Consider the following 11,448-nt stretch of genomic DNA (forward strand, 5'->3'; position numbering starts at 1 on the left):
GAGGACATAGGGACCCCTTTTAAATATCATTCTGCTTCATTCTATCTCTATTCTCCCTCTCTGCAGAATCTGTTAGTTCAATGACTAACGTTCTGCTCTCTCAGCTTTTTCTCATAGTTGCTTCATCTGGTCTGTTCCTGTTTGGCTGTGACTCCATCCTGGAGAGAAATATCAGCTGTGCTGCTGCCATCAACACCTTTGTTTCTAGATGTTGGAGATCTGCCTTATTTTTCCTGTGTGGTCCTGTTTCTCTGACTGTGACTAACTGGATGTGCTCTCTTCATCCTCTGATATCGGAGCTGGCTCAGTGCTCCTCTGCCTGGCTGTGTGTTTCCTTGACGGGGCCGCCTGTGGAGCTAGTTTACAGCTGCTTTTTTTATTTCTGTTTCTGTCTCCTTGAACCCCAGTGGGCCTTAGCAGATGGCCGCTCACACTGAGCCTGGTTCTGCTGGAGGTTTCTTCCTGTTAAAAGGGTGTTTTTCCTCTCCACTGTCGCTACAAGCATGCTTAGTGTGAGGGATTGCCTTCAAGTCAATGCAATCCACTGGTTTTCCTTCGATAGAAAACTTTGAATCAATTTGACTGGATTATCTGGTGAACTAAAGTGTCTTGAGATGACATGATGTGAATTGGCGCAATAGAAATAAACTGAATTTAATTGCCTAAAGAGGAGGGGATACAAGATTTCTAAATTTATTCATTTAAAAAAAACTGCGAAACGATTTGATTAGCAATAAATCCCCTTCAAGAGGTCACACTCTGTTCAAAATGTATAAATATGGATTAATTAAATCTTTCAAACTGAATGAGGCTAACTGTAAAAGATGAAAATATATTAATTCAAAATATCCAATTTAGTGATTACTTCAATTATAGTTTTAGAAAGAAAAAGCATTAATTCTGCAACACAGAATAGCTAACAAACATCTGACAATAATAAGTCGCTTTTTAAAGTTTAATGGGACAATCTGTGCTGCTGTTACAGCAACAAAAAAGAGACCATAGATCTAAAACCATCAGGCTACTGGTACCATCACACCTCCATCCACTTTGATCTATGCTTTAATTGGAATAGAGGGATAACGCCAATAAAGGAATGATTAAAAAACTAAAATTTAACCTCTAAGTCTTGAGTTAAAACATATATTTTACTTCGTTGGAAGCAAAGTTTGCTGAAACTCATGCTAACTTCTCATACATATGGCGAGTAAATAAACCTACAGCTGTGCTTCATGCTGTTACCGTTTAGTAACACCTGAGTTCCTTATTTTTCAATTATTTCAAATATTTACGAAAATATTTACTTACAAACTCTGGACACGGCTTCGATTAACAACCCACTACGGAAGTGGAATTTTCCCGGGGCAGCGCGTCTACATCCGGTGGGCGTGGCCACGAAGGACATCGGTAATCCCTCAGTTTTGTCTGTAAGGAGCGGCAGAAACAACTGTGCCGTTGGTAAATAAAGGTTAGCTTATTTTGTTTCAAAACTATTTGTGCATTGCAAGTGTGAATTTGAAACAGTAGAGTCTTAGTTTTGTATTTTTAGAAAGAAAATAAAATTCACAAGTACAATTTTTTTACACCCGTTAAAATTTTAAAGTACAAGTACTATAAAGTACTATAAAGTAGTATTATTTTTACAAGTTGCGCATCAAATACCTCTTATATTCTCAGTTTTTTCTCCAAATGGTTCAGAGCTATTGTTGCAAAACTATTAGTGCACTGTAACTTTGGTGTTTTGTAAAAAAAAAAAAAAAAAAATTAATGTTAGATATTTTTATATTAATGTTTTTATGTATTTATTACTTTTTTCAAGGCTGCACTTTAAAAATGTAAGCTGTTCTACAGCTTACATTTTTATAAAATGACAAAATGTCATTTTTACAAAATGACAAATAAATCTGTCTAAGTCTATGTCTAAGTAATTGTATTTTTTTTCATCTGTGACAATTACAAAAGAAAGGTACACCTTTCAAATTCAAGTACAAGTACAAGAATTGTGTTCTGTGAGTTGCACATCAAAAATGTCTTCTGTTCAGTTTTGCTATGGTTGATCTAAAACAAATAGTGCAAAACAAATTCAAACACTTGTATTAAAATCTTTAAAAGAATACAATTTTTTTTCCTTCACACAAATACAAATCAATGAATACAACTCCATGAATCTGCTGCTGCTGAGTCACAAATTCAACTTAACTTTTTTTACGCCTTTATTTTAACTTTTGAAACACAAAAAAATTGTACTTTGTGATTTTTTTTAATTCTATAAATACAAAACTTAGACTGTAGCTCTCTGTACAACTTCAAATTCACACTTACAATGCCCAAATAGTTTTAAAACTAAATAACCTTCATATTAGTAGCATGGTTGCCTTGCAAAAGGACTTTAAACATGATAGGTGTGTATAGCTGAGTATTTTTAAGTATTCAAAAGTGTCTCACAAAATAAAATGTGGACACACTGCTGTAAAGAAAAAAAGTAATTTCATTTAATTAATTTTGACTAGACCAGGCATGTCCGCGGCTGCTTGTGATTAAAAAAAATAAATAAATAAATAAAATAAAGAGCTCATAATCTATCTATATTACCCCCCTTGAATCCCAGGAAATTTTTTTCTTGACCTTTTCCAAAACTATGCATAACATTGTGTGAAGTTTTTGGATTAATAATATTTTATAGGATTCTTTTAGAGCATTGTTTTGTTTAAGACAATATAGAAGATTTCAAGGTACCCCAATTTAATCATAACTTTTTTAACTTTATTAATTATTTTCAATTTCAAAATTCCCAATTTTATTCGTCTATTTTCTTTTAGCTCTTGCATGAAACCAATTTAGAACAAAACATAGAACTTGGAATTTAGAGGGGTATTAATTTTAGTTATTATCATTTCTGTTTATTTTAATTCATATTGCTGATTTTGCACAGTTTCTATCTTAGTCAGTTAAATAACATGCTGCTGTCATTTTGCACATCTCTGTTGCTCCTATTTTCTTATATCCATTACTGTAAAAATGCCAATAGCTGCATATTGGTTATTCATTTTCCAGCTGCACAGTTTTTTTTATATTGTTAAAACACTTTACAGTACGGTATTTTATTGTTACCTTAAAATTCTTCACTATTATGTTATTCTTTTACACGTTCTATGGTCCACGTTTGTGTGACATTTTTTTCTATAATTTTTTTGCTGCTGTAAACACCAAAATTTCCCCATTGTGGGACAATAAAGGGATTTTCTATTCTATTCTATCCTACTCTAAACTACAATATTCTATTCTACAATATTCTATTCTATAATATTCTATTTTATTCTATTCTATTCTATTCTAAAATATTACAAGCTTAATAAACAATACTGCTTTCTTCCATTAGGGGGCGCGCGGTCAGTATTTCTGTGAATGTTCAGTTTCTAATCAAAGAAGAAGAAGCAGCAGCGGTTTGAAGATGGCTCTTGACAGCAGCGATGTTTCTCCATGCGGCTGTAAAGGCATACGGCGGTGTCTTATTTGCGAAAAGTCTAAGGGAGAAACTCAGCCTGATACATTCAAGCCTGAGGTACCTAAACATCTCCTATATAAGCGTATTATTATAGACGTATCTTTGAAAAGTAACTACGGAAGCCTTCTTAGGACATTGCTTCATTGACCAAAAATAGCATTACCGAGCTACAAAGTGTGTAGTTTCTGTTTTAGAGCGTTACTAATTTTCCTTTTAAGTGGATCTATGGGTATTTTTTTATCTAATAGTTTTACTGATGCATTTTAATTCACCGAGAGATGATTTAAGGTTTTCTTTAAGGTTCAAAACAACAAAAGTTGAGCATTGTTACCTGTAAACATAAATAGATTTATTACAGACTAGTAGTCCAGATCAACAGAAAAACATCAGAAGAATAAAAGTGAAAGAATGAAAGAGAAAATAAATTTAAAAACACTCCTAATCTTTTAGGAGCCAATGATACCAATGTTTCCAATATAGGTGTAAATCTTACTGATCAATATTTAATGTTTGTCAACACTAGGATTATTTAGCTGGCAAATAAATGTTTACATAAACTTCCTTAAAACAGACAACATTCACAGACACCAACAGTGCCTTTCTAACAAAAGTGTTAATGCTTAAAAATAAATATGGAAGAGGATTAGGGCCACTGAAAAAAAAGGAACTAAACAGATTTTTAAATATTATTTCAGCTTAATATGGAAAATTCGGACTTTTTTTTTCTCAGAAATCTGACTTTAATATCAGAATTTTGGATCTTAATGTAGATGGGCACCATGAAGGAAGAGATGTGGGAGCACTCAGCTTCACTGACAAAGATCTGAGTTGTTTGGGAGGAAAAGGAACACATTGGAGGAAAATTATGGAATTAGGCGACTTTTATATGTCAGTGATTGATTATTTTATTATATATATATATATATATTTTTTTTATATTTTTCTCTTTTTTTATTATTGTTCTAGTTTTAGTCTGTTTATGGACCATAATTGTGTCTAAATAAAGAGATTGATTGATTTTTACGTGCCTGAGGGGTCCCTCGTGATGCTATTTCATTTATCGAAGAGCAGAAGGTGATTAAAACAAGAGAGCTAGAGTAGTCTCTAAAACAGACATGGCTACGGCTTGATGCCAACATGTTTGTTAGCTGTCAAAATTCAGTCAGAATTCTAAGATTAAAGTCAGAATTAGGGGAAAAAAGTCACCTTAAGTTTCCTTATTCCGCCTAAACCTGGTTACCCAGACTAGATTATTCTACACAAATATTACTAAATGTCGAAGCTGTTTGTGAAACCTTAATTTAAGGAGAAAGAATGATTTATGTGCCTGTTTTGCATCTATATTGTTGACTATATTGCACCCTAAAATAAAAATATTTCAAGCCATAAGGTGTGAAAAATACATAATTTTGTTAAATGTGAATTATCTGCTGTAACAGCAGTATTTCATCAGATATCTAAATTGGCCCGATTATGATCAGAATCAGATCCAGAATCAGAAGGAATGCATCAGCTTTAGGTTATTTATTGTTGTTTGGTTTTTTTTTGAAGAAGACGGTGCACCATTTCATCTACAATCTTGAGCAAAGAATTGCTGTGTGCAAAGATGGAGAAGGTGCATCGTTTCCTTTTCCTGGTGTCTTCCTGTGGGAGGACTTCATAACTGAGGAGGAGGAGAAGGAGCTGGTCGGCCACATGGATCAGGATGTCTGGAATCCGTCGCAGTCCGGTCGAAGGAAACAGGTTATGCTCAATGTTTTTTTTATATCAAATCTGTAAATCTGTTGATTTTTAATGAAATCTGTCAATTTCTTGTATGATTACAGGACTATGGTCCAAAGGTGAACTTCAAGAAAAGGAAAGTACGTGTAGCGAGCTTTAATGGACTCCCTGCTTTGAGCCAGAAACTGGTGCTGCGGATGCAACAAGTGCCAAACTTAGAGGATTTCCAACCGGTGGAGCAGTGCAACCTGGACTATCACCCTCAGCGAGGCTCCGCCATTGACCCGCACCTAGATGACTCCTGGCTGTGGGGGGAAAGGCTGGTCACGCTCAACATGTTATCAGATACCGTGCTCACCATGTCTCTGGAACAGGGCCTGCCAGAGCAGGGGCTGACGGGGGAAGTCCGCGTGGCCGTACGGCTTCCTCGGAGGTGTTTGGTGGTGTTATACGGTGAGGCCAGGCACAGATGGAAACACGCCATTCACAGGGAGGACATTCAGGAGCGCCGAGTCTGCAGCACATACAGAGAGCTCTCTGCAGAGTTTCTGCCCGCAGGGCAGCAGGCGAAGCTGGGAGCCGAGCTGCTGAATATTGCTTCGACTTTTAAAGGAACTCCAGTATAAACTCACCATACAGCAAAAGCTCCACATCTTTTGAACTTTAATTAAGTGCACAAAAGTGAATTCTTGCCATTTTTTACTGCTCCCACTGCCCAAGCAAGGCAAACAATCTTTAATCTTCCTAAAACTATTGTGAAGAATAATGTAACACTGCTAACTTACTATAACAGCATTTTTTTGTTTATTTATTCTGTTTTCCTAAAATAGATTATTTTCTTTTGATTTATGATGGAGATGGAAAACATTATCCTACCATAAAATTATTGCTATTCCACCAGATGGCGATAGAGCATCTTTAGTCTACCTCTGGATTGATGCATCAATTTCTGTAAAGCAATTCGTAAACTAGAGATTTCTAGAATTTTATGCATTATAATAAATATTTTCTATTAATATTTTTTTTATTTTTTATTTTATTTTATTTTTTTTTTATAATTTTATTTATTCATTCATTTCATTGAATACAAAAAAAACAGCCTATCAAATTTTTGATATACTAAAAAATAAAAAATAGACCTCCATCCATACATACCTACATATCCATCTGTATACATTACATACATATATACACACAGACATACTACATATGTATTTAAACATTTTAAAACAAAATGAAATGAAAGGCAGCAGAAAGAAGAAAAAAAATCTTATAATATCTGCACCTTTTTTCTCAGCTCTGAAACTAAACTAATACTTTTAGATTACTAAGTTTCTATCCTCAAATAATCTTTTGGGGGGGGGGGGGTGAAACGGACAAGTTATTCCATAAATCTTTCTAAGAATTATGGTAAATAAATTGAGAAATAATTTGAATGCTCTGTTGATACAATCCAATATAAGATGACTATTAGTTTCTAGTTTGAACATTTTAGATACATGAAATTATTTTTAAAAAAGAAATTTGAAAATAAAAATACATATTTACTATATTAAGTTTTTGTGAATTGATTGCAATGAATTTGCAGTGATACTTCTGTTGACTATTGGTTCTTAAACGCAGGCATCTCCTTGGTTATCTATTACAATCAAATTAAATACTCTATGAGAGAGCTCTGTTATAGAATCTCTCGTAGTTTATAGTCAGCATCCTGACAGGTGTTTCACTTGTTAAGAAACTATCCATTTATTTCCTGACTAAAACATGGTGCACAGCTTCAGGAGGGAAACCAGACATCCCTGTTTACCGCTCTGTCTTAATGCAGAGGTTCCCAGGCTGGAAGGGAGAAACATCCTGTCAGGTCTAAGCACCTAAAACATCATACATACATACAGGGAAAGAAAGAAGGCACAGAGACAATTAATTTAGTTACTCGCGAAGAGAGTAGGAAGAGACTGCGGAGTTTACAAATCTCCAACCCACTCTGCCGGTCTTCAGCTTTCTCCTCGCTATTTATTAAAGTCAGGGGATGTCCCTAATTACACAAGCTGAGGTTTAACTAAAGGGAAAGGGAAACAAAATTATCTTACTTTAAACCTCAGCACATATGTTAAAACAAAGCATGTGGTTATTTTACAATTGAATTGTTCCAAGAACACATGTTTAGAAGAAACATATGATGGAGGATAATAATAATAATAATAATAATACATTTTATTTGAAAGCGCCTTATCAAAACACAGGATGTACAGGTCTCTTTCACAACCCGTCTGTTGCATGACCTTTATCTGGAACGATCTTTAGCAAGAGTTAATAAACGATGAATCACACATTATACATCATAATAGTTCATTAGTACACAACCCATGAAACACAAACGGAGTATAAAACAAAAATTTATAACACATCCCTCCTGTTAAATGTGGGTTTGCTCTGAAGAATAAGCCACTGGGCTCCTCATTAGCTGCTCAACAATCTCCCGAAATGTGGATATTATTGTTGCGCTGATGCCATTTTTTTTACCCTTATACCAGATACCTGGCTGTGTAGTGTTGGCCCATACAGATACCATCTGTTTGAAATTGATGTGTGTCTATATATATGAAGAACTGCAGACTACTTGAATGTAAAATAGTTGCCATCATGACTTTGTCAAGCTGCTGCCTGCCTTTGTGATGCAGGAAAAAGACGAATACAAAGTGAATCCAGTAGAAATTGTTATTGACTACCTACAATAGGTGACAATAGTTGAATAAACTTTTGAAAATGGTATCGTTTCCCTTTATTAGTTGGTACTCGCCGATACCTATGCTACCATTTTAGTGCTGGATGGGGGCCTGTCCAATACTGGTAGTTATGTGCAGAAACTGTTGGTTCCTTCAAATCAGTACCGCAGTCGTCGTGTCTTGAACCTCAATAATTAAATAATTGCTGATTAAAGCACAAGATTGATTGATTGATTGACTTTATTGATCTAACAGTGGAGAAATTTACTCATCAGCTCAAATACTGAAAGAAGAAGAAGGTGCATGGGATATATACAGTATATACAGTGCATCCACATATGACATTATTTAGTTTTTTTATAGTGGGATCATTATACAGCGAAGTTCTTTAACAGGGGTCCACGACCCCTAGGGGATCGACAGAAGTACTGCACGGGGGGTTAGGGCTGTTTAAAAACACAGATTTAATTGATTTTGAATCGATTTCTTTACATTTTTGCAAAATCGATGTCTAGGGAATGCGATCGATTAGTTTTAAGATGCGTGACGTTCACATTCAAATGAGCAGGGAAGATGCACTCAAGATCATTTCAAGCCAGACAGCTGCAAATATAGCCAATAGGTTGACTGAAGACATTAACGAATGGGGGCTGAGCAGAAATCACCCTCTAGTTGTTACAGACAACGCTGCAAATATGGTTTGTGCAGTGGAGATAATGCCGCTCATGCATGTGAGGCTTCACTTTTTCACTTTTCACAAACAAGTTTGTACTTATGAGACAGTTTTGTTCACATCTCAAGTTTAAACTGATTTACAAGTTTGCACTTTGTGTTTAAGGTGACACGAAAAAATAAAATACATGAGTATCTTGAAACACAGTTGAACCACTTTCATTATTGTAAAAACAGATCGAATCGAAATTAATCGATTTAGAACTGTTTGAATCAAAATCTAATCGATTCAGGAGTTGGGTGAGAATACCCATCCCTAATGGGGGTCGCAAAAGTTGATTAGAATTTTTTTTTTTCTATATTCCCCCTGCAATTTTTTCCACTAATTGAAATGTCTTTAAATACCCATTAAAATGCCGGACATAGTAGATAAGATGCATCCTAAAGTTCCAAGTTTGTGTTGCAGAAACAACACACATGTCCCAAATTGCAAAACTTTTGGGATGATGTGTACAAGGCTATAAACCAAATCTTTCAAGAGGTTAGCCCCAAGGATGTAACGGTTGCAATATTCAGTATTTTTCCAGTTGGGCTGCAAGGATGAGCCAAATCATGTCTCTTAAATGTTCTTCTTACAGCGGCCCTGAAATATGGAAGCAAATTGTTACCATATTTAAAATGAAAAAGCATTTCCAGAAATGCTTTTTCATTTTAAGAATGTGGCTGCATTTTTTGGCTCATAAATTAAATTAGTAATTAGTTGAAGGTTGAATTCTAAGACTGAAGTCACACTTTACACGAGTGAATAAAGTGAATGTGATTGGTCGTTTATCAGATTTAATATTTTATAAAAAAAAAAGAAATTCTAAATTCTGGGACAATATAGTCTGATAAATAGTGTATATATATATATATATATATATATATATATATATATATATATATATTTTTTTTTTTTTTTTTTTCCCAAATTCTTCCGTATAATCCTCTTCCGTAGAAATAATATGTAAAACTCAGTTAACTTTTTTTTTCCAGTGGCCCTAATCCTCTTCCGTACACTTCCGTATCAAATAGTTTGTGTCTATTAATTTTTTTAATTGTCGCGTGCTTGTTGACCGTGCTTTTATTTTGAAAGTGCAGCCGGACATCCGTGTTTACTGTAGCTGCTGCTCAGCCCTGTTTGTCGGTGTCTCGGTGGTTTTTAACAGCCAGCTCCGCTGAAAGCCGGCTCATCTCAGGGAGGTTTCGCCCGCCGTCACCAGGAGGAGTCAGGGTCGCTTTTCTGGGCTTTTCAGGAACAGAAACTCAGCGGCTATGTCTGCGGCTCAGCCCCGGAGCGGAGGCTTCTTTAAAAGCGGCTATAGCCATTAGCTCGCTGCTTCGGGTCCGCTGACTGGTAGCTACAACAGGCTTTTTGTTCTGCTCCCGGACAGCCTCTGCATGACAAACCGCCCCTACTGTTCCGAGCGGACAGGGCGGTAGCACAGCGGCTGCTTTATCGGGATCCCCCCCCCCTTCATCCCTCCTAGGTTGTGAACCCCTGCCGTGGGGCTAACACCCCCCCTCCCCCGGCCATCCAGCGAATCCATGGCAGGAAATCCGAGGAGGGGCGCCGGGCTCATCGGCTTGATGAAGGACGCCTTTCAGCCCCACCAGCAGCCTCTGCAGCCCCATCAGCCCGCTGTGGTCGATAAGAAAATGGTGGAGAAATGCTGGAAGCTCATGGATAAGGTACAGACTCTGGCTTTAAACAGGTCAAATACTCAACTAAACGGTTTTTTTTAATGACTTTAAACATGTCAGTTCTTCAGCGTCATAAAACAGTTTATTTCTCACTTCCTTCTCGATTCTCGATCATATCAGAGTTATAACCTATACACCATTTATCATTAACCTTTCTTTTTGTTATAAATCTAACCGGCTTCCTGTACATCCCTCCTATAAAGGGAAAACTCTGCATAACAGTTCCTGCAACAGTGACCAAAGTTAAATGCCCCCATCTGTTTCTTTTTACGTCATAACCTGTATTTTAGGGAGAATTTAAATGTAGACTAACACTGAATAATGTGAATTTCTCCGCTGTGAGATCAATAAAGCTCATCTAATCTAATCTAATCTAATCTAGATCCATATCAATGAAATTTAGTGTAGGTGATTCTTTCTGGAAATCACTAGATCAGATAAGAGTCACCTAGGTGATATCTACGGAAGACGATTAGGGCCAATGGAAATAAAAAAGTTGGTTTTTAAATTTTATTTCAGTTTGATATTGGAAAAAGTCAGAATCTCAGAATTTTGGATCTTAATGTAGATGTCACCGTGAAGGACTCTCTGCTTCACTGAGAAAGATGTGAGTTGTTTGGGAGGGCCAGTAAGAAATTGGAAAATTAAGGAATTGGGCAGAATTCTTTTTTCCCCTCAAAATTCTAACTTTAATCTCACAATTCTGACGTTTGTTCCTCAAAATTCTGACTTTAATCTCATTATTCTGACTTTAATCTCAGAATTCTGACTTTAATCTCATAATTCTGACTTTAATCTCAGAATTCTGATGTTTTTTCCTCAAAATTCTGACTTCAATCTCAGAATTATGGCTTCTGTTTCTCAGAATTCGGACTTTAAAGGTATACTATGCAACCGGTGTTGATTTTCCAGCGAGGCTCCCCCCAGAGGGCGAAAGTAAAAGTGCACTGTCGTAAATATGCCCAGCTGTTCTCCTGGTTTCTCCGTCAAGCCAGGCTTTGAGCTTAGCAGACAGGCAAAAGCAACAAATGACTAACACAGTGAAAGTATGAACATGCACACAGAGAGAGAGAAACCATT

General features: G+C 36.0%; 3 protein-coding genes across 3 annotated transcripts in view; 2 read left to right on the top strand and 1 right to left on the bottom strand.

Annotated features, from left to right (window-relative positions):
- Nucleotides 1–1,379, bottom strand: part of LOC107098205 (leucine-rich repeat and WD repeat-containing protein 1-like) — a gene marked incomplete at its 3' end in the record, with an annotated part of 19,838 nt that extends 18,459 nt beyond the window's left edge. Inside the window, exon 1 of the mRNA XM_015395728.1 lies at nucleotides 1,309–1,379. The remainder of the gene's footprint in view (nucleotides 1–1,308) is intronic.
- A 2,072-nt stretch (nucleotides 1,380–3,451) lies between these two features.
- On the top strand, nucleotides 3,452–6,205 carry alkbh4 (alkB homolog 4, lysine demethylase). Its single transcript, XM_015395729.1, has 3 exons — nucleotides 3,452–3,562; nucleotides 5,057–5,248; nucleotides 5,332–6,205. The coding sequence occupies exons 1-3, from the start codon at nucleotides 3,452–3,454 to the stop codon at nucleotides 5,851–5,853; spliced, it is 825 nt and encodes a 274-aa protein (XP_015251215.1). The 3' UTR covers nucleotides 5,854–6,205.
- Nucleotides 6,206–9,788: 3,583 nt separating this feature from the next.
- The window catches only part of LOC107098202 (E3 ubiquitin-protein ligase CBL-like), a 46,947-nt gene continuing 45,287 nt past the window's right edge, over nucleotides 9,789–11,448 (top strand). The window contains exon 1 of the mRNA XM_015395725.1: nucleotides 9,789–10,356. Within this exon, the coding sequence (XP_015251211.1) occupies nucleotides 10,213–10,356 (144 nt within the window). The 5' untranslated portion in view covers nucleotides 9,789–10,212. The remainder of the gene's footprint in view (nucleotides 10,357–11,448) is intronic.

Source organism: Cyprinodon variegatus, unplaced genomic scaffold, assembly GCF_000732505.1.
Source record: "Cyprinodon variegatus isolate N-32 unplaced genomic scaffold, C_variegatus-1.0 Scaffold756, whole genome shotgun sequence".
NCBI classification, from domain to species: domain Eukaryota; kingdom Metazoa; phylum Chordata; class Actinopteri; order Cyprinodontiformes; family Cyprinodontidae; genus Cyprinodon; species Cyprinodon variegatus.